This window comes from Dreissena polymorpha, chromosome 1 (assembly GCF_020536995.1).
Source record: "Dreissena polymorpha isolate Duluth1 chromosome 1, UMN_Dpol_1.0, whole genome shotgun sequence".
Classification (NCBI taxonomy): Eukaryota; Metazoa; Mollusca; class Bivalvia; order Myida; family Dreissenidae; genus Dreissena; species Dreissena polymorpha.
In genome coordinates, this window is record NC_068355.1 from 201,633,778 (window position 1) to 201,657,683 (window position 23,906).

The 23,906-nt window shown below is 34.3% G+C and overlaps 1 protein-coding gene and 1 long non-coding RNA gene across 2 annotated transcripts in view; one reads left to right on the forward strand and one right to left on the reverse strand.

The window, feature by feature from the left end:
- The window catches only part of LOC127865882 (zinc finger protein 729-like), a 69,119-nt gene that overhangs the window by 43,831 nt on the left and 1,382 nt on the right, over positions 1 to 23,906 (forward strand). Inside the window, exons 10-13 of the mRNA XM_052405926.1 lie at positions 15,111 to 15,160; positions 15,446 to 15,621; positions 16,534 to 16,664; positions 18,907 to 19,031. Coding sequence (XP_052261886.1) covers positions 15,111 to 15,160; positions 15,446 to 15,621; positions 16,534 to 16,664; positions 18,907 to 19,031 — 482 coding nt within the window. The remainder of the gene's footprint in view (positions 1 to 15,110; positions 15,161 to 15,445; positions 15,622 to 16,533; positions 16,665 to 18,906; positions 19,032 to 23,906) is intronic.
- Positions 4,060 to 5,712, reverse strand: LOC127864636 (uncharacterized). The gene is made up of 3 exons (XR_008042159.1): positions 5,606 to 5,712; positions 5,026 to 5,126; positions 4,060 to 4,518 (listed from the first exon to the last, which is right to left on the reverse strand). It is a non-coding gene; the product is annotated as an uncharacterized LOC127864636 (long non-coding RNA).

Below are 23,906 nucleotides of genomic sequence, written 5' to 3' on the forward strand. Positions count from 1 at the left end.
CGCGTTGAAGGTGTCAGTGGTAGCGCGTTGAATGTGTCAGTGGTAGCGCGTTGAGTGTGTCAGTGGTAGCGCGTTGAATGTGTCAGTGGTAGCGCGTTGAATGTGTCAGTGGTAGCGGGTTGAATATGTCAGTGGTAGCGCGTTAGATTTTACTCCAAAAGAAACCGATTTAAATTGTGAAGGTTATTACAAATTAAACATTTTTCTTGCTTGAATATGTTATTTCAAATATTATTTTTACGAGTAATAATATTGAATTTTATTTTTCGTAATTTTAAACAAACTTCGTTTATAAAAATTATGTTTGGATAAGTTTACATGATGGTTTTGAATAAAGTTATTTAACCCGCATGCGTCACTTTAACATATTAATAAAGCTGCGTCGGTATTTGTACAAGACATTTTTAAATCTGCTTACAGCTATAATGGTTTTGTTAAGCACATTATATCAGAGCAAATCTAATTAAAGCTATTGTGGTTTTGGAAAAACCCATGCGCGCTTAGTTCTTAATGGCAATTTGATCCAGCTGAGTGCGCCGTAAAGCGCATAGAATTTGCTACACTATAATCACTATTTATTAAACAGTATCTCACAGTTAAGTTGGGTTTATCAGTCCGTGTACATCTTTCGTTCCTATACATCTGTCGCTAAATATACCCCATATCACTTGTCTATGGTTAACTGGTATGCATTCGATTTATGTTTTGTCATGAACAAGTTAACTTGTGTCAAGGGGCCACGAAGCTCATTTCGCGCAGGATACTAATACAAAACGCTTGGCAAGTTTCATAGAATAAAAATCTGTACGTTTAACCAAATGTGTGAAACCCTGCATTATCACTTTACCATTTATAATGTCATTTTATGTTTTAAGGGACGTAAACTCAACAAGTTATGTCCCTAAATGTTCATCCTGTTGTATTGTTTTTTTTTCTTTATTTAGATGTCTTATGTTGAGTTTGACCTATCTTTACCTTCATCAAAAACCATTGTTCGATACATTTTCCACCAGTAAACAGAATAAATAAATTCCACCACTGCAAATGGCCAAAATAAAAATTATGCGGTTGCATTATGCGGTTTGCAAAAATTCCAGCCATAGGTTGATCATTAGGATCATTAGGCTATTGTATCTCGTATAGAAATAAATAACTTGTGTTCATGTTCTTTTATATTTGCAAGAGCATATTCACCATTACTATGATGCGGTTTTCTTACATTATTTTTTTTTATATAATTGTATAATTCATTTTGCACTTTTTTGCACATTTCAATACAAAACAGGGAATATTCATTAAAATATGTACACATATATTGAAACTTATGCAAAACTCAATAATTTAAAATGATTTTATTTCAATATAGAACATATCTTTTGCGTAAGTTTATCAGGGTCGTGAACAAAAAACACAGTTATTGCACAGACATCACAAAGTGATCACGTACAAGTTTGTACCTTCATGCCTCGTGTTAGCCTTTAGTCCTTTTTATCCCCTACCGGTGAAACCGGAGGAGACTAATGTTTGCACTCCGTCTGTCAGTCAGTCCGTCACACTTTTCTGGATCCTGCGATAACTTTAAAATTTCTTAATATTTTTTCATGAAACTTGAAACATGGATTGATGGCAATATGGAGATTATGCACGTCATTTCATTTTGTGCCTACGTCAAAAATTCTGGTTGCTATGGCAACAAATATATTATTTATTTTTTTTACTGACAATGGTGGAGTTTCACCGAGTTTCACCATATTGCTTGGCAATCTCTTGTTGTTTAATATAATATAGGACGCCAGGTGTCTTAAGGAATTTCACGCTGCCTGCAGCGTAACCGTGTATACGATTGCGTTACACAAATACACAGGCTTATTAAATAACGTTTATCTGATTTATTACACATCACCATAAGTAGCATAAAAACTGTCTTTATGCACTAGTTGAAATTCATACTAAAAATGTTTTAAAACGTTATTTAAAGAAAAGCACCGCACACCGGTGTGTTTACATCCATTAACGTTCAATTGTGAGCCCCACAAAGACACTTGATCCTGCACCCTGTCGATTAGGAGCTTTCGAAAACGAGACATTTGTCTCGAGAAAACATTGAACATACTCTGAAAATTTATTAATTTGTTTAATGTGATGCCATATTAAACGTTGCCCGTTTAATGAATTTGTGTTGTCTCTACCTTTTTACATTGAAAATCTTGGCCAGACAGCAATATTCTTTTCAACGCCAATTTATTTTTATATAGTTTTTGTTTGTATTCACTCGACAAACCTATGACATAAACATTGTGACACATGTACCTGTGGTATATGTCCTGTTGTAGAGTATGATAAAACTACGCGTAATACACCCTAAATGTGCGGTAAATCTGCCTATTGTAAGTCGTAACATACATATAAATCACTTTTGTGAAAGCAGCTAAATAGATTATGTAAATTATAACATTGAATGATTGATTGCTATTTTTAGCCTCCTATAACATGTTATTAATACTAATATTATACTTTTTTTTAATAATGTAAACTGCTATATATCGATGTCGCACGTATTATCCCTCATGCCCCTTTTATAGATACATTAAAAATTAATGTCACAAAACTTCAAATAATTTGCTTTTTTAAAGTATATTGAAAATGGTTATTTCACATTTCACATGCAAATATCGTTTTCCAATTTTAGTGCAATAATTGTATGCAAGGGCAATGTGTTGATTCAAAAATTTACTTTTTCCTCATTCTTACAATAGTTATATGTAGTGAAAAATGTGTACCGTGCGAGATTTTTATTTATTTATTTGCAATTAACCAAAACCACATTTATATCGATAATTAAATGTTGATGAAAGTCGCTCTCCGTGACCTCCTTGAGAGACTAAGTGTAACCTATGTTACTTTAATCTCTTAGTTGAATGTAACCTCCTACAACAACAACAATACACCATAAAGATGTGGCGTGCGACTGAAGTTATCAAAATCTACTGATGTTTCTTCAATTTCCACTGAATCACACGTAATGCATTGAAATTTCTGGGGTTGAATTAAAGGTTATATTACACTAATTCCGATTCCCATAGGGTCCCATTATAAAACTGACAACTTTCACAGCATTTTTCTTGCCTTTCCGTCGTATCAATTTTTCCGAACCTGGTATCATTTTAAAGATGGATCTGTCATCTTCCAATAATTGCAATCAAAAACATACCGTCTCGCAACTTCTAAGAAAGTAAATCGCTGTCGAATGAACCCACCGTAGAAAAACGCGTTTCGGAATCCTAATTTCGACAAAAGCCCCACACAATAGAAAACACACCCTCAAAAGTTCATCTTTTAAGTTAGCTTCCAATCCAAGGCATCAAAGTACTCCAGACACATACAGGATATTACAAATAACCACAAAAGACATGTCTCACATTGTTAAATGGCTTATATTCAAGAAGAGAAAAGGAACTCTTTAGAAATAGGCACTACTTTCGAATGGACCACGGAGGGATACACAATGATTTAGTGTAATGTAACCTTTAAGGGAACTCAACTTTGTCCCATCTTTTTCAAACTTTCTCCACATGAGATTTCAACTATTTCCACAATGAATATGCAATTTCAGTGCATTCGGATGGGGGTAAAGGCCTTAAAATGGCCATTTAAAGCGGTGACTAAATTGGCCGCAGTCAAGTCGGAATGCATGATTTTTAGTCTAAGTGACGACAGCTGATTTTGTGTCTCCAATTATTGTTACGCGTAACTTTTATGGCAAAAACTGGTATCATTGCATGCGAAATTCACCAATATATCAGCAAAAGGCCCAAATAAATGTATTGATTGTGAATCAGTATACTTTTCTTGATGAAATAGGAGACTTTTTTTTAATTTTAAGCACTTTTTTCAATAAAAAACTCACTGACAGCATATAAAATCATGTTTTTTAAGAACATTATTATTAAAAGCTTCACTTACAATCTAAACATACACATTGCAATTACAAAAATTAATGCTATTATGATGAGAGGCATAATTTGTAGCTTTCAAGCCGATACAAGCCGGCTACCCAAAATTAACACTTAAAAAGGCGCAAATCGCTCCTTCAACAGCTTACGACACAAAGTGACACTTAATGCGCATCCAGATAGTCTCTCTCATATAAATAAGTCCTGTTAGCGACATTTTATTAAGTATTCTCTTTAAAATCCAGTGTTGAAAGCGTAAGTTTTGCAAAAATGCCCACAGTCACCATGCAAAAGAGCACGTTTGCTAAGGAATTCCTACGCGAGTGGCCACACTAATGTCGTGGCAGGAAAGTCATTTGGGTGTGATTCCTCTGTAGTTCAGTGTACATTCATTCCACTACCTGGGGATGACTATCAGGATCAATTTTCCCAGCTTGGTGTAGTGTTGACCTTTCAGGATGTTGATGGATCGTCCACAAGCGCTGCACCACTGCGGCCTCTGTTCAGGACACAGAGTCGGATTGAGGTGTACACAAACCCGCAGTCAGGCAAGGATCATCCAGACCTTTAATAAAATAAAATGTTTAGGCCCCTGAAACTGGCAATTATGTTCAACACTGAGGTAAGGAAACACATAGAGGAGACATCATGCCATGGCTTTCTCATTATCGACACGGCAAACTCGAGCAGCTGGGGACTTGGCTCTAAACAAAAACAGGTATGCTCCATCAATGTGAGCAAGATGGCATGTCAGAGTTAAAAAGGGCAAACAAACATACAAAAGAGAAATAAAGGAAATTAGAAATTAAATGCCAGAAGTAATTTTAAGTATTGTTTTTCTGTCTGCAAGGGTTGCTGTGGAAAATAGTGCTTAACGCATAGTTTGGCCTGTAGGGATTCTGCTAGCAAGAACAAATGGAAGTCATATCTGCCCGCGAACTGTAAGCTTGAGATTACCATATCTGATGAAGTACTGCTTTGAGAATGCATTCTGATTGTACTTGAACCAGATCGCATTGACAGCACAAGGCTTCAGACCCCCCAAAAGTGTGAGGCTTTCAATAGTGCTTACCTGATACCAGACCGCATTGCCCAAGACAGTGACTTTCTCCCGGAACTGCACAGGCTGCATCCGCAGCACAATCCTTAAGCTCAATCATGGTCTGGCTGACACTGAAATAGTGAAATCTGAATTTACAGATGCTCATTTGTCTAAAGGTTATGAGTTTATTGCCTATCTTATTAAAAGCAAACACAATGACATGCTTAAGAAGACATGTGCATTTCTGAAAAGACATACAGCTGCCCGATACTTGACTAGGAAAAGGCGCTATGGTCTTCACTCTTAAATTCATTACTCTAAGGGCTTAACAGAACAAAAGCCAGATCTTACAGCTAAATGGCCCCACCTACAGCTAAATATGCTTTATAGGTTGAAAATAAAGTTATTTGTCTGAAGAACTAGTGCTATTAACTCATCAGCTATGTTGCTCCACTGGCCGCAATTCTGTAAACATAGTGTATTTATGGAAATACCTAGTCTACCACCTGCTGCGCACCACTACATCCACTGTAAATACACAGCTAAGTTAGTACTTTAACGAACAAACTGAAATTCATGTGTAAATTAAACAATCAGTATGATGACTCACATTGAAATCATGTCCAGTGCACCAGTCAGAGCAAGACAGCTAGCGGATTGTTAACCAACTACGGCTCAAGGACAAACGGTCAGGCCTGCAAACAAAGAGAAAAATGGCATAAATGGGCTGCATGCATGTAATTTGGCATATTTTTCATCTTGCTCTCCACCTGAAACTTCAATCTATGGACATAATAATATTTACATTTAAGATTTGTTGGAAATGTTACCCTTACTTGTCCATACCAGGTCCCCCACCCATCCGGAACAGTCCAAAACCACCTAAAACATCCATTTGGACCAAAATATTTACATCTCTCATCTATTTTAGCACCCAAATCATCAAAACATTCATTAAAATTCATTTTCTACTTGTCTCGCTTGCAGACGAATCCATGTGACCTTGACATTGCAGTAAATGTGCTTTTTAAAGGTTATATTACACTAATTCCGATTCCCATAGGGTCCCATTATAAAACTGACAACTTTCACAGCATTTTTCTTGCCTTTCCGTCGTATCAATTTTTCCGAACCTGGTATCATTTTAAAGATGGATCTGTCATCTTCCAATAATTGCAATCAAAAACATACCGTCTCGCAACTTCTAAGAAAGTAAATCGCTGTCGAATGAACCCACCGTAGAAAAACGCGTTTCGGAATCCTAATTTCGACAAAAGCCCCACACAATAGAAAACACACCCTCAAAAGTTCATCTTTTAAGTTAGCTTCCAATCCAAGGCATCAAAGTACTCCAGACACATACAGGATATTACAAATAACCACAAAAGACATGTCTCACATTGTTAAATGGCTTATATTCAAGAAGAGAAAAGGAACTCTTTAGAAATAGGCACTACTTTCGAATGGACCACGGAGGGATACACAATGATTTAGTGTAATGTAACCTAAAGATGTGGCGTGCGACTGAAGTTATCAAAATCTACTGATGTTTCTTCAATTTCCACTGAATCACACGTAATGCATTGAAATTTCTGGGGTTGAACTGTTTTCTAAATGTATTTTGTTAAATATCCTATACTTTATGTAACCAGAATTTGGTAACATAGCCGAGCGAATTGCAAAATGGTGTCCAGTGTATTAGTGTCGGTACCCTATTTTTGTCAGTTTCCACTTTACAATAACAATAACCCACAATTTTCCGCATATTATTTCCCTATATTCAAATATGACTTATTTGATCAAACAGTGTCATTGTTCATTATGGACCACACGTTTACAAGATTGTATCTCAAAATATTTAAAAGAGCAACATTATTCAACCTCCGGTCCATACAATAACCGAAAAGCACCGAATAGCACCGAAAAGCACTCAATTTCTCTCTATATACATGCAATATATCGTTTTTAGTGTGTGTTAACGAGTTTAATAAGTAATACATGGTTATATGATTGTATGTTTATACTACATTGTGCCCAAAATGGTAAATATCGGCAATTACCAACCGAAAAGCACTTCATGTGAAGACCGAAAAGCACTCAATTTCTTGCTATATATATGAATATTTGCGTTTCTATTGTGTGTAAATGGATTAAATTAATTATAAATGGTTATATTTCATGCATATTTATAATACCTTGGGTTTATTATGAGGTATTAATGCCCAAAATTGGATAAATATCGGCAATATACCGACTGAAAAGCACTTCATGTGAAGACCGAAAAGCACTCAATTTCTCGCTATATATATAATATTTGCGTTCCTATTGTGTGTACACGGTTTAAATTAGTTATAAATGGCTATATTTCATGCATATTTATACTACCTTGTGTTTATTATGAGGTATTTATGCCCAAAATTGGATAAATATCGGCAATATACCGACCGAAAAGCACTTCATGTGAAGACCGAAAAGCACTCAATTTATCGCTATATATATAATATTTGCGTTCCTATTGTGTGTAAACAGTTTAAATTAGTTATAAATGGTCATATTTCATGCATATTTATACTACCTTGTGTTTATAATGAGGTATTAATGCCCAAAATTGGATAAATATCGGCAATATACCGACCGAAAAGCACGTCATGTGAAGACCGAAAAGCACTAAATTTCTCGCTATATATATGAATATTTGCGTTTCTAGTGTGTGTAAATGGATTAAATTAGTTATAAATGGTTATATTTCATGCATATTTATACTACCTTGTGTTTATTATGAGGTATTAATGCCCAAAATTGGATAAATATCGGCAATATACCGACCGAAAAGCACTTCATGTGAAGACCGAAAAGCACTCAATTTCTCGCTATATATATATAATATTTGCGTTCCTATTGTGTGTAAACGGTTTAAATTAGTTATAAATGGTTATATTTCATGCATATTTATACTACCTTGTGTTTATAATGAGGTATTAATGCCCAAAATTGGATAAATATTGGCAATATACCGACCGAAAAGCACTTCATGTGAAGACCGAAAAGCACTCCCGCGACAGCAGAGAATCACCGAAAAGCACTCAAGTTCTCTATATATACATGAAAGTTAATTATAAGGGCCGATTTTAATGGATTGAAAAGATGTACATATTTATTTAGTCAATAATGACTTCATTAAATAAAAAGTTTAAATATGAAGCTCATTACTATTTTTGGTGGCCACCGAAAAGCACTCCCGCGACAGCACAGAATCACCGAAAAGCACTCAATTTCTCAATATATAAACAAAACTAAGCTATAAGTGCCGTTTATAATGGATTGAAAAGATGTACATATTTATTTAGTCAATAATGACTTCGTTTAATATTGATTTAAGTTTAAAGATAAAGCACAAGCACTCAATTTCTCTCTATATGTAATCTAATCAATGATGACTTCGTTAAATATTGATTTAAGTTTAAAAATAAAGCACTATATATATATGAGGCGCGTTCTGAGAAAAGTGGGCTTAATGCATGTGCGTAAAGTGTCGTCACTGATTAGCCTGTGCAGTCCGCACTGCTTATCAGGGACGACACTTTTCGCCCAAACGTGATTTTCGGTGAGGAGTGACTTCCTTGAAACTAAAAATACCATAAAAGCGGAAAGTGTCGTCCCTGATTAGCCTGTGCGGACTGCGTAGGCTAATATGGGATGACATTTTATGAACATGCATTAAGCCCCTTTTTCTTTCCAGAACACGACTCATATAAATATGAGGTAGTTTGCCAACATAACGAATATGTTGCCCAGCTCTTGCCATGTAAGAGCCAAATTTTGAAAAAAATATTCCCAAATAGGTCTAAACAGACAGTTGCCGTCACCGATTGTTTTTATAGGTGTGTAATGCCCTATCATTGCAGGATGAAATTTGTGCAGAATATTGATCGCCATCTTGTCCGCGTCTGAAGACGAGAACGTAACATCAGTCTGCTGTAATCCCACATTATACGCATCTAATACATTTAGTTTCATTTCGGACTTAGCAGCATTTATCAATGCATTTTTCTTTTTTGACTGTAATGCGGCCCGAAGTCTGTAAAAAGAGGGTGTCCCGAAGAGTTGACTAAATTTCTACAGCTAACATTAAATCAAGCGCGTAAACTTCTCAAAAAACGATATTTCCTTATTTCCGTTCACATTTCAAAAATGTTTGTATTAATGGTTTACTAATGCTCGATTGGTCATTGTCGGCTCAGGTACTACCTACATGTACCTGGTCGATATTAGACTGTACCCCAGTTGTATTCCCGCCCAAAAACGCTCTAACGATTATCTTAAACAAACTTCTGAAACTGCATCAACATGATTTTTGAGTATGAGTTACTTAAGAGTACCCGGGGTACATGTAAGTTTTACCCGAGCCGACAATGACCAATCGAGCGTTACTAACAGTAAAATACCCAACAGCGGTATAATGTTATAGATTTATTTTTGCATTAACATTAATTCAAAACATTTTAGTTCATAATGTTATTCATGTTAAATAAATACACCAGTTCTTCTTTTCATTTGCATCAAATTAAAGGTTAAAGTCCGATTGTTTTTAAAAAACTGCTATTTTATGAATATATCAAGCATGTACACTTAACAATAATGATGTTTTAAAATTTTGTGAAGTGCACGTGCTATTGAATGTTGAGTTAAGCAAGGTTGCGAATTAAATTACACATAATTAAAAACTTATTTATTGTAGGATACCGATTACACTGAGCTTGATTACGCTGCGAACTAGAACTCTGCCGCAATGTATCTCCAATGAAAGATGTAACATTAATTCAAGCACGTATACTTAACAAAAAAAAGATATTTCTTTATTTCCGTTATCAGTTTAAAAATGATGGTATTAAGGTGTTACTAAACAGTAAAATACCCAACAGCGATCGGTATTAATGCACTTGGCCGCTAGATGAATAATTTTATATAACTATTCTGGGCAAATTTATATTTTCAAAACATTTTTAGTTGGTGTTGTTATTCACTTTCAATAAATACATCAGTTCTTTTTATCAACCAAATTCCTGTTGTTTGCTACTGTTTCTTATCAGAATTATATATATTACAATACACCATCAGCGGCCGAGCGCAGAATTGGCCGCTTTAAAAAAATGTGGAATGCATCAAATTGAATGTCAAATTCCGAGTGTATTAGAAAAAACTGTTATTTTATATAAATAAATCAAGCACGTACACTTTAAAAAAAAAAGATATTTCTTTATTTTAATGTAGAATTTTGCAAAATTAACGAGATTTATATATAACAATGTTATATTACTTCTTTCTGGTTGAGTAAAAAAAACACAAAACAACATGTATAACATATAATATTTGTACATAATTTATAAAAAAGAAAAATAATGATGCACATGATATTTTATAATTTTGTTAAGTGCGCGTGCCATTGAACGTTGAGTTACGGGGGAGATGCTTATTAAATTACACATAATTAAAAGCTGATACTATTCTGTCAGCTTGATTAATAAATCATGTTCCATCACGCCAATATATCCATTGTTTCATGAAATTGTAACGCCATCAGACCCGAATGAATACACCATTTATTCCAAGCAGGTAAATAACAATTACTATAATAAAACAGGGAAAGTCTACACTGTGTATTAGCAACCTGCTGTGGTGATCTTATCTTATCAGCTCAATACACAGGAACATGGCTACTGTACTGGAATTGGATTTACAGCCAAAATAACTGTTTTCATTTCAGTCTACACTGTGTATTAGCAACCTGCTGTGGTGATCTTATCTTATCATCTCAATACACAGGAACATGGCTACTGTACTGGAAATATCGGATTTACAGCCAAAATAACTTTTGCTATATTGAAGATAGCAACTTCATATTTGGCATGCATGTGTATCTCATGAAGCTGCACATTTTGAGTGGTGAAAGGTCAAGGTCAAGGTCATCCTTCAAGGTCAGAGGTCAAATATATGTGGCCAAAATCGCTCATTTTATGAATACTTTTGCAATATTGAAGATAGCAACTTGATATTTGGCATGCATGTGTATCTCATGGAGCTGCACATTTTGAGTGGTGAAAGGTCAAGGTCATCCTTCAAGGTCAGAGGTCAATTATATGTTACCAAAATCGCTCATTTTATAAATACTTTTGCAATATTGAAGATAGCAACTTGATATTTGGCATGCATGTGCATCTCATGGAGCTGCTCATTTTGAGTGGTGAAAGGTCAAGGTCATCCTTCAAGGTCAGAGGTCAAATATATGTGGCCCAAATCGCTTATTTTATGAATACTTTTGCAATATTGAAGATAGCAACTTGATATTTGGCATGCATGTGTATCTCATGGAGCTGCACATTTTGAGTGGTGAAAGGTCAAGGTCAAGGTCATCCTTCACAAGGTCAAGGTCATCCTACAATGTCAAACATCATATAGGGGGACATTGTGTTTCACAAACACATCTTGTTATTAAATTAATTAATTTACTGAATGTCGCTAATAAAGTGTGAAGGTGGAAATTAAGAAATAAGATCTATTTTCGCATGACACTGAATACACATGATACATGGATAAAATATCAATAAGACACATTTGAATCTTTCATTTCTACAAAAAATTAGCACGTAGTCACATATATATAAGATATATTAAAGACCAGGAAACAACATAAGTAAGACATTTTGCATCTTTCATATCTTAAAAAAACAACATGTGAATCTAAAGCAATACATTTATTACTGCCACTAGCTATTCTAAAAGTCGGCGGACAACATAAGTTCAAAGAAGGAACCACAATTAAATAAGATCCATTTTCGAATGATACTGATTGTATAGCAAGTAGTCACATATTAATTCTAGCTTGCATTAGTTAAAATAAGTTTTGTTAATTAAGTTCAAATTATTCTGTTCTTTAGAGATTAAAAGGGTTTAAAGACGGCGCTAATAAAGTGTGAACGTTGAGTTAAGCGAGAGGTGCGAATGCAATTACACATAATTAAAAACAGATACTATTGTGCCAGCACGTTGAGTGAATACTGCATAAGCGAGAGGTGTGAATTAAATCTTACAAACTGATATTATTATGTCAGCTTGAATTGTAAATATAATAAACACAAGGTAGTATAAATATGCATGAAATATAACCATTTATAACTAATTTAATCCGTTTACACACAATAGAAACGCAAATATTATATATATAGCGCGAAATTGAGTGCTTTTCGGTCTTCACATGAAGTGCTTTTCATTCGGTATATTGCCGATATTTATCCAATTTTGGGCATTAATACCTCATAATGAACACAAGGTAGTATAAATATGCATGAAATATAACCATTTAAAACTAATTTAATCCGTTTACACACAATAGAAACGCAAATATTCATATATATATATAGTGAGAAATTGAGTGCTTTTCGGTCTTCACATGAAGTGCTTTTCGGTTGGTATATTGCGGATATTTATCCAATTTTGGGCATTAATACCTCATAATAAACCCAAGGTAGTATAAATATGCATGAAATATAACCATTTATAATTAATTTAATCCGTTTACACACACTAGAAACGCAAATATTATATATATATATAGCGAGAAATTGAGTGCTTTTCGGTCTTCACATGAAGTGCTTTTCGGTCGGTATATTGCCGATATTTATCCAATTTTGGGCATTAATACCTCATAATAAACCCAAGGTAGTATAAATATGCATGAAATATAACCATTTATAACTAATTTAATCCGTTTACACACAATAGAAACGCAAATATTCATATATATAGCGAGAAATTGAGTGCTTTTCGGTCTTCACATGAAGTGCTTTTCGGTCGGTATATTGCCGATATTTATCCAATTTTGGGCATTAATACCTCAATATAAACACAAGGTAGTATAAATATGCATGAAATATGACCATTTATAACTAATTTAAACCGTTTACACACAATAGGAACGCAAATATTATATATATAGCGATAAATTGAGTGCTTTTCGGTCTTCACATGAAGTGCTTTTCGGTCGGTATATTGCCGATATTTATCCAATTTTGGGCATTAATACCTCATAATAAACCCAAGGTAGTATAAATATGCATGAAATATAACCATTTATAATTAATTTAATCCGTTTACACACAATAGAAACGCAAATATTATATTTATATATATAGCGAGAAATTGAGTGCTTTTCGGTCTTCACATGAAGTGCTTTTCGGTCGGTATATTGCCGATATTTATCCAATTTTGGGCATTAATACCTCATAATAAACCAAAGGTAGTATAAAATGCATGAAATATAACCATTTATAACTAATTTAATCCGTTTACACACAATAGAAACGCAAATATTCATATATATAGCGAGAAATTGAGTGCTTTTCGGTCTTCACATGACGTGCTTTTCGGTCGGTATATTGCCGATATTTATCCAATTTTGGGCATTAATACCTCAATATAAACACAAGGTAGTATAAATATGCATGAAATATGACCATTTATAACTAATTTAAACCGTTTACACACAATAGGAACGCAAATATTATATATATAGCGATAAATTGAGTGCTTTTCGGTCTTCACATGAAGTGCTTTTCGGTCGGTATATTGCCGATATTTATCCAATTTTGGGCATTAATACCTCATAATAAACCCAAGGTAGTATAAATATGCATGAAATATAACCATTTATAACTAATTTAAACCGTGTACACACAATAGGAACGCAAATATTATATATATAGCGAAAAATTGAATGCTTTTCGGTCTTCACATGAAGTGCTTTTCAGTCGGTATATTGCCGATATTTATCCAATTTTGGGCATTAATACCTCATAATAAACCCAAGGTAGTATAAATATGCATGAAATATAACCATTTATAATTAATTTAATCCGTTTACACACAATAGAAACGCAAATATTCATATATATAGCGCGAAATTGGGTGCTTTTCGGTCTTCACATGAAGTGCTTTTCGGTCGGTAATTACCGATATTTACCATTTTGGGCACAATGTAGTATAAACATACAATAATATAACCATTTATTACTAATTAAACTCGTTAACACACACAAAAAACGATATATTGCATATATATAGAGAGAAATTGAGTGCTTTTCGGTGCTATTCGGTGCTTTTCAGTGCTTTTCGGTTATTGTATGGACCCTTCAACCTCCTACTCCCAGGTTGACACTAAGGAAAAAAATGTAGTAGCCAAATTTCAGCCTTATGTTAGCCACCCATATATAAGCTAATTTGCTCTATATATGAGTGTACCTGTTGCTTTGTGTCACTGTGTGAGACTAACAAAGAATGAACAACAACATAAGTATTATGGTAAATGTATTGGTATCAAAAAACATTGTATTAAATTATCAATCAAACCACATTGAAATAAAATATTTTTCCCCTGAAATTAAATGCTTCATTTTCAAGTATTGACAGGAATTCTCATCCCCCCCGCCTCCTCTCCACAATACTTTTTTCAAACGTTTGAAGATGTGTGCAATATTCAAATATTCACTGTGACTCCTACATGTTTCCTTTTGGACTGCTACATTTTTCTAGACAGGAGTCCTAATGAGACCCCTGATTACACCCTGTTTCCATCATCAGTCTTCTTAGCAACTTGCCAAGATTTCATCGTTAAGGTGTACATGGCTCATGCAAAGCGACCGCTGTTATTGGCCAATATTTATTTTCCAATACAACCACGCTTTGCCTTAAGGTGGGCTTTTATTGGGTTATTGACAATCGATCTTAAATCAGCTAAAAAAATATTGGGCAAAGGCGGTATTGAAAGAATGGCCATCGAAATTTATAGTGACAGCTTTTGTAAGTGTCTTGTAGCATTTGCAAACGTATTTCATTGGTTTTTGCATGCATTTCAGTCAATAATTTTTATTCTTATAACTCCTGGACTGCTAGGTAGATATTTAAGACACTTAACATTGTTATTTTCAGCCAAGAATGTGTCAACGTGCTCTTTTTGCGTTTAGCAGTTTCCTTTGAAGTCCTCTCTCGAGATGCACATAAGGGTTATACATGTCATCATGTTATCAATGTCAGACTATAAACCAAACTCTTTTTTTTTTCAGCCAACAATGCGTGTTCGTTCTGCAGCAAGCAGTTTCCATCAATGGAAGCAGTTTCCCTCAATGGCTCTCTAGATATCAGACTTTTTACCAATCTTAAACATTTTTTTTCAGCCAAGAATGTGTCAACGTGCTCTTTTTGCATTTAGCAGTTTCCATTGATGACCTCTATCGAGGTGCACATAAGGGTAATACATGTCATCATGTTATCAATGTCAGACTATAAACCAAACTCTTTTTTTTCAGCCAACAATGCATGTTCGTTCTGCGGCAAGCAGTTTCCATCGATGGCTCTCTAGATATCAGACTATTAACCAATCTTAAACATTTTTTTTCAGCTAAGAATGCGTGTTCATTCTGCGGCAAGCAGTTTCCATCGAAGGGTTCACTAGAGATGCACGTGAGGGTCCACACAGGAGAGAAACCCTTTCAATGCAAGAAATGCAGCAAACGCTTCACACAAAAAGCCTCCATGAAGATACATATGTTTAGTGTGCATAAATTACTCGACTTTTGAATATAAGAACCAGTTCTATGAAGTCACACAGGCTCAGTGTGAATAAATCACTTGACTTGGATTTAAGAACCAGTTCCATAAGGCCATGCATGTTCAGTGTGCATAAATCACTCGACTTTTGAATATAAGAACCAGGTCTATGAAGTCAAACAAGTTCAGTGTGCATAAATCACTAGTCTTTGATTAAAGAACCTGTTCCATAAGGTCAGACATGTTCAGTGTGCATTAATCACTGGACTTTTGAATTTAAGAACGGGCTCTATGAAGAAGTGCATGTGTAGTGTGTATACATTACTGGACTTTGAATTTAAATACTTTTTGTAAAAGAGTCCAGGGCCGGTATTCTAAGCAAAATCTTAACTCGAGTTAAACAATTTTGGCGAAAGAAATAGTTTGATTATGAAGCAAACTTGCCTGAAATTGAATTGTGTAAATGAATAAATGATGGCTTTGACTTTTTGTTGTTTTCTTTATTATGCATTTGTATGTGTGTGCCAAGGGTATAAAAGCTTTGATTAGTTTGAAATTGTGCATATAAATGTATAGAACAAATAGTTTTGTATCAATATATGACGTTATTTGGCTTATAGAATTGTATATGTATTTTACCTAACAGTATGTTCTTTAATTACCTAACACATTTTTTAAATGCTTAGACCTTATTATTTTGAAAGTATTTGCATTTTGCCCAGACTTGCAAATTAAGTTGCAATGCAAACTGCTGACCACCATTTTTCAGTTTATTTCTGTCTATATACATAACTGTTTTAAAATGTTGTTTCTGCATACCAGGTAGTTTGTAGCTAAATATTTCCATGTAAACTTTATTATTCGTATACATTGTCTTACTTTTCAGAAAGATGTCATGTATGCCTGGTGTGTAACAAAGTGTTCCCATCTGCCTCCAAGGTGAAGGTGCACATGAGGATCCACACAGGCGAGAAACCGTTTGAGTGTCCGGAGTGCGGGAAACGGTTCAACCAGAAGAGCAGCATGAGGTCTCACATGTTTGTGGTGCATAAAAAGTTTGAAATTACAAAGTAATCGTGGAAAACCTCAAGGATAGAACATAGAAGAAGATATAGTTTGCACTGCTAAATGTGTGGGTTACATATACTCTTGATTGGTTTAGGAATTGTTGTTTTTTGAAGGGTATGAGATCCTAATTGAAGGAGGATTTGAGATAATAGGGTTATAGAGTCTCACTTTGGGAAACTGGCTTAATGTATCTGCGTACAATTTGGTCACAGATTAGCCTTTGCAGAAACTTTCTACTTTTAAACAATGTATAATGTGAATTGGGAATAAGACATCAATTTGGGAATAAATTGTGTTTTATCAAAAGTGCATAATATGCAGTTTTATATGTTGTATTTATCTAGTTTTACAAATTATAATTAAAACATATACTTGCATATATAATAGCATCATTTAAATTGATTTTACTTCAAAACTGGATTTTTTATTAATTAAAAAAAAAATCCTCATGAAATGAAACTGTGTCCATGCATGGACACGGTTGTGTCCATGCATGGACACGGTTTAAAAATACACTTTAAATGATAAAAATTCAATCACTGTTAATTAAAAAGTCATGGAAAATTTCTTATTAAGCTTAAATTATAGATAATATATTACAAAAATATATGTAGATTATGAAATGAATAGTTTTGTTTGAGAAAATCACCAAAATGATGTGCATTCCCAGTTTGATGTCTTATTCCCAATTCACATAATACAGTGTTTAATTTATGATATTTTTTGTTTAAAGGAAGTCTCTCCTTATTGAAAATCCAGTTAAGGCAGCAAGTGTCTTAACTAATAAGCCTGCATGAACTGCTCAGGCTAATCTGAGATGAAATTTAACCCTTTCAGTGCTGAAACCGAATTTTGAAGGCCTTTGCAAACAGTTTGGATCCAGATGAGACGCCACAGAACGTGGCGTCTCATCAGGATCCAAACTGTTTGCCATTCTGATAGTATTCTTTGAAAAAAAAATCGAAGAAAATGCTAATTTAGAAATTCAGCTGACAACATTTTAGCAGACAACAAATTTCCCAGCATGCAAAGGATAACGCACATGCATATAACCCTGTTTTTCGAGAGCGAACGCCAATTGTGTGAAACCTTAGGCATGGCACATGAAAGAACATAGAGTTTACCCAGCGTTATGTGTGGCTACACATAGAAGTGATTGGTTCAGGAAATGTTGTACTTTTATGTGAATGAACACATCTAGCAAAGAGTGGCGCACCTTGACTTAATATATGTATGATAGTTTCCAGAAATTATATGGTCCAGTGACCATTTTTATGCCCTCGGTAGGGTGGCATATAGCAGTTGAACTGTCCATCAGTTCGTCTGTCAGTAAGTCAGTCTGTGCTTCTGTCCGAAAACTTTAATATTGGCCATAACTTTTGCAATATTGAAGATAGCAACTTGATATTTGGCATGCATGTGTATCTCATGAAGCTGCACATTTTAAGTGGTGAAAGGTCAAGGTCATTCTTCAAGGTCAAAAGTCAAAAAATACAATCCAAGGGAAGTAATAAGCTTTAAAAGGGAGATAATTTATAAACCTGCCTAATGATATATTGAAATTTAATTTCAAAGCGGCGCAATAGGGGGCATTGTGTTTCTGACAAACACATCTTTTGTTTCACTTTTCAAATGAAGGAAACGAATTTGTTTGATTGAACTGTAGTGACAGGCTTTACTTCCTTTTTCATTTAACTATTGTCATTTAGATCTTTTGACATCTTACTATGCATTCTCATTCCATCCTGTGTCATTTAATTGTTGAATATGTCATTTGTTATACATATTATATCTAATTGGCTGTAAAAAAACTTCATTCGCACACTTTGTAAAGTCAACTGTATATTTGCAGTATTGTAATAACCATTTTAGTTAGAAGTTAGAACATAGCAGCGCTGTGAATATTAAAATTGTTTCAGTCCTTTGTTTTGTCATTTCTTAACATTATTTTTAACTCTTTTTACAATTTTTTAGTAGTGTAACTTACTCAAAATGGTTTCAATGTTTAGTAAATACACATTAATTACAAAGTTAAGAGTTCAGGAATGTTAAGTTTGTGAATAAAGGCATGCATTATATAGCATGTATGTGAATTTTCAGTTTATTTCTGTCATTATACATAACTCTTTTTAAATGTTGTTTTTGCCTACCCGGTAGTTTGTAGCAAAATATTTCCATGTAAACTTTATTATTTGTATACATTGTCTACTTTTCAGAAAGATGTCATCTATGCCTGTTATGTAGCAAGGTGTTCCGAACGGCTACCAAGCTGTCAGTTCACACGAGGATCCACACGGGGGAGAAACCCTTCGGGTGTCCGGAGTGCGGGAAACGGTTCAACCAGAAGAGCAGCATGAGATCCCACATTGGTGTGGTGCATAAAAAGATCTGAGATTACAAAGTAATTGTAGAAAACCTCAAGCATAGAACATGAAAGAAGATATAGTTTACACTGCGTAATGTGTGGGTTACATATACTCTTGATTGGTTTAGGAATTGTTGTTTTTTGATGGGTATGAGATCCCACGTGTTTGCAGTGCATAAGAATCTTATTGAAACTCCCTATGGGAAAACTGGCTAAATGCATCTGTGTAAAGTGTCGTCACAGATTAGCCTGTGCAGTCTACACAGGCTTATCAGGGACGACACTTTCTGCTTTTATGGTATTTTTTTGTTGAAAAGAAGTCTCTCCTTAGTGAAAATCCAGTTACAGCAGAAAAGTGTTGTCAATGATTAGCCTGCGTGGACTGCACTGGCTAAACTGGGACGATACTTTACGCACATGCATATAACCCTGTTTTTCGAGAGCGAATGCCAAATTTGTTAAACCTTGAACTTGGTACATGAAAGAACATAGAGTTTACCCATTGTTATGTGTGGGTACACATACATGTGATTGGTTAAGGAATTATTGTAATTGTATGTGAATGAACACATATAGCAAAGAGTGGGGCACCTTGACCTAACATGTGTATGATAGTTTCCAGAAATTATATGATCCAGTGAACATTTTTTAGCTCGACTATTATATATGAAATGTATACATGTATAGTGGAGCTATCCTACTCACCCCGGCGTGGGCGTGAGCGTGCAAATGTGAAAGTTTTTGTACCACCCCAAATATTTTCTATGTCCCTTGACATATTGCTTTAATATTTTGCATACTTCTTCACCAAACTGACCCAAACCTATAAACAAGAGCAGACAACTGTAACAAGCATTTTGTAAGAATTATGGCCTTTTTTTCACTTTGAATATGCATATTATTAATGTTAAAGTTTGCGTACCACTCCAAATATTTCCTTTGTCCCTTGACATATTGCTTTGATATTTTGCATACTTCTTTACCAACATGATCCCAACCTATAAACAAGAGCAGACAACTGTAACAAGCATTTTGTAAGAATTATGGCCTTTTTTTCACTTTGAATATGCATATTATTAATGTAAAAGTTTGCGTACCACCTCAAATATTTTCAAGGTCCCTTGACATATTGCTTTCATATTTTGCAAACTTCTTTACCAACATGACCCCAATCTATAAACAAGAGCAGACAACTGTATCAAGCATTTTGTAAGAATTATGGCCCTTTTTCCATTTAGAATATGCATATTGTTGATAAATCTATGTTAAAGTTTGCGTACCACCTCAAATATTATCAATGTCCCTTGACATATTGCTTTCTTATTTTGCAAACTTCTTTACCAACATGACACCAATCTATAAACAAGAGCAGACAACTGTATCAAGCATTTTTAAGAATTATGGCCCTTTTTTTTTAGTAAAGTAACTGAATATTTTTTTAAATTTTGTGTTAAGATCCACTTGACTTCTAAAGTATCAAAGCTATTGCTTTCAAACTTCAAATATTTTCTTACCATCATGAGGATACTGTACCTGCCAAGTTAAATTTGACCTTGACCTTTGAATGACCTTGACTCTCAAGGTCAAGAGTAAATTTTAGTTAAATTGCCATAACTTCTTTATTGATGATCAGATTTTATTAATACTTTGACAAAACAACACTTACCTGAATACCACAATGGATTCCACCAAAACAATACCCCACGCCCCAACCCAGAATCCCCCCTCCCCCTCCCCCCCCAAAAAAAAAAAATTATTTTTTCCTGTTTTTATTTTTGAAAGATCATCTAATAAATGACCACCCCCACATTAAACCCCCCTCTCAGCCCCCTCCCCCACCCAACCCAAAAAGATTTTTTTTCTTTGAAACATGGTTAAAAGAAAAAATAATAATATTTATTTACTTTATTTTTGAAGGACTGTCCAAACTTCCCACCCAAGCTATTGCTATCAAACTTGAAATAGAATCTTGTTAGTTTGTTTTATGTCTTTACAAATGTTCAATAGATTGTGGAAAATATACCTTGACCTTATTGAATAATTTGAACAATTACCCCATGATGGCTTACGTTATACTGTCAAGCACTCGAATAGTCGAGCGTGCTGTCCTCTGACAGCTCTTGTTTAATTTTCAAATGAAGGAAACATTTTATTGTAGTGACTAGCTTCTTTCTTTTTCGTCTAACCATTTTCATTTAGATCTTTCGTCATCTTACTATTCCATCCTGTGTAATTTAAATGTTTAATATGTCATTTGTTGTCCGTAATGTTAATGTTAAATGTTAATTGCTGTTAAACAATTTTATTCCCACACTTGTTAATCTTCTATATTTGCACTATTTGTGTCCTGGTCTGAGAAAACTGGGCTTAATTCATGTGCGTAAAGTGTCGTCCCAGATTAGCCTGTGCAGTCTAAACTTGATTTTCGGTAAGGAGGGACTTCCTTGAAACTAAAAATACCATTTAAGCGGACTGCACAGGCTAATCTGGGACGACACTTTATGCACATGAATTAAGCCCAGTTTTCACAGAACAAGACACATTTTATTAATTATTTTAGTTTTTTGTTAGACAATAGGAGCGCTGTAAATATTGGAATTGTTTTAGTCCTTTGTTTTGTCATATCTTGAAATGATTTTAATTCTTTTGCAATTTGTTTAACAGTGTAACTCACAGCATATTGTTTTAATTAGTACATACGTATAAATTACACGGTTTAGAGTTCAGGAATCTTAAATTTGTAAATTAAGGCATGATTTATATAGCTAGTTAAGTATTTTAGTTTATTCCTTTTGAGGAAAGCTTTTATGGCCATCTCAGTTTAAAAAAAATCACATGTTTAAATACACAACTGATTTGGAAAATTGTGTTTCTTATTTATTAATAGTATCTTAAATGCATGTGCGTCAAGTGCCGTCTAAGATAATCCTGTTTAAACTTCACAGGCTAATTAAGAAAAACACTTTTCACCTGAACTATATTTTAAGATACTTTTTTATGTCCCCCAGTCTACACTGGGGCACATTGTTTTGCCATGGCTGGTGGTTTGTTGGTTTGCGTCAAATTTTAACATTGGCCATAACTTTTGCAATATTGAAGATAGCAACTTGATATTTGGCATGCATGTGTATCTCATGGAGTTGCACATTTTGAGTGGTGAAAGGTCAAGGTCATCCTTCAAGGTCAAAGGTCAAATATATGGGGGGTGGGGGACAATGTTTTTCACAAACACATCTAGTTTATACAAAAAAATGCAATACAAAGTAGAAGGTGTCACCTGCATTAAGGTCTTTTTTCCAAGGCCCAGACTCATATACAAACAAGTAATGTTAACCCTTGGCATGCTGGGAAATTTGTTGTCTGCTAAAATGTTTTCTGCTAAATTTCTAAAATTAGCATTTTCTTCGATTTTTTTCAAAAAATACCATCAGAATAGCAAACAGTTTGGATCCTGATGAGACGCCACGTTCTGTGGCGTCTCATCTGGATCCATACTGTTTGCACAGGCCTTCAAAATTCGGTTACCGCACTGAAAGAGTTAAGAGGATTTCAAATTATCTGCAAATTATAGATACATAATGTTTAATAGGGCCTTTTCACGTTTTGGTAAATTGACAAAATTTTAAAAAGTAGTTTCATATTCGCAAATATTCGATTTAGTTATGATATTTGTGTGGAAATACTTATACTGAACATTTACCATGCCCTAAAATATCCAGTATATGCATCTTTTGACGATTTAAAAACCTGAAAATTATAAAACGTTGCAACGTGAAACAATTAAATAATTTGGCAAGTTTTGTTTTTGTCGTTATATTTTGTGAAACTACGAGGATTGCTTATATAAGGTAAAAAACACGTCAACTCTTAGCATGAACACGGATGGCCGAGTAGTGTAGGCGGAAGACTTTTTACTCCAGGACTCCAGGGGTCAGTGGTTCGAGCTTTGTTGAGGGTTACATTGTTTTCTTTTTTTTATTTGTATTCTTGTTTTATTACAGGAGATTTTAAGGCTCAATGTTTAAATTTATCAATATAAAGCATTTAATGTCAAACTTCAATACATGCCAAAAATCTGTGAAAATGCCCCTTTAATGCTGATTGTGACACAATTTATAATTCCAAGTCCCTTGTCTAACGCAAACTCAAGCACACCATTCTTTTTATTTACTTATGATTCGACGTATGTTGTCTAACGCAGACTCAAACATACCATTCTTTATATTTACTTATGATTCCACGTATGTTGTCTAACGCAAACTCAAACATACCATTCTTTTTATTTACTTATGATTCGACGTATGTTGTCTAACGCAGACTCAAACATACCATTCTTTATATTTACTTATGATTCCACGTATGTTGTCTAACGCAAACTCAAACACACCATTCTTTTTATTTACTTATGATTCGACGTATGTTGTCTAACGCAGACTCAAACATACCATTCTTTATATTTACTTATGATTCCACGTATGTTGTCTAACGCAAACTCAAACATACCATTCTTTTTATTTACTTATGATTCGACGTATGTTGTCTAACGCAGACTCAAACATACCATTCTTTATATTTACTTATGATTCCACGTATGTTGTCTAACGCAAACTCAAACACACCATTCTTTTTATTTACTTATGATTCGACGTATGTTGTCTAACGCAGACTCAAACATACCATTCTTTATATTTACTTATGATTCCACGTATGTTGTCTAACGCAAACTCAAACATACCATTCTTTTTATTTACTTATGATTCGACGTATGTTGTCTAACGCAGACTCAAACATACCATTCTTTATATTTACTTATGATTCCACGTATGTTGTCTAACGCAAACTCAAACATACCATTCTTTTTATTTACTTATGATTCGAC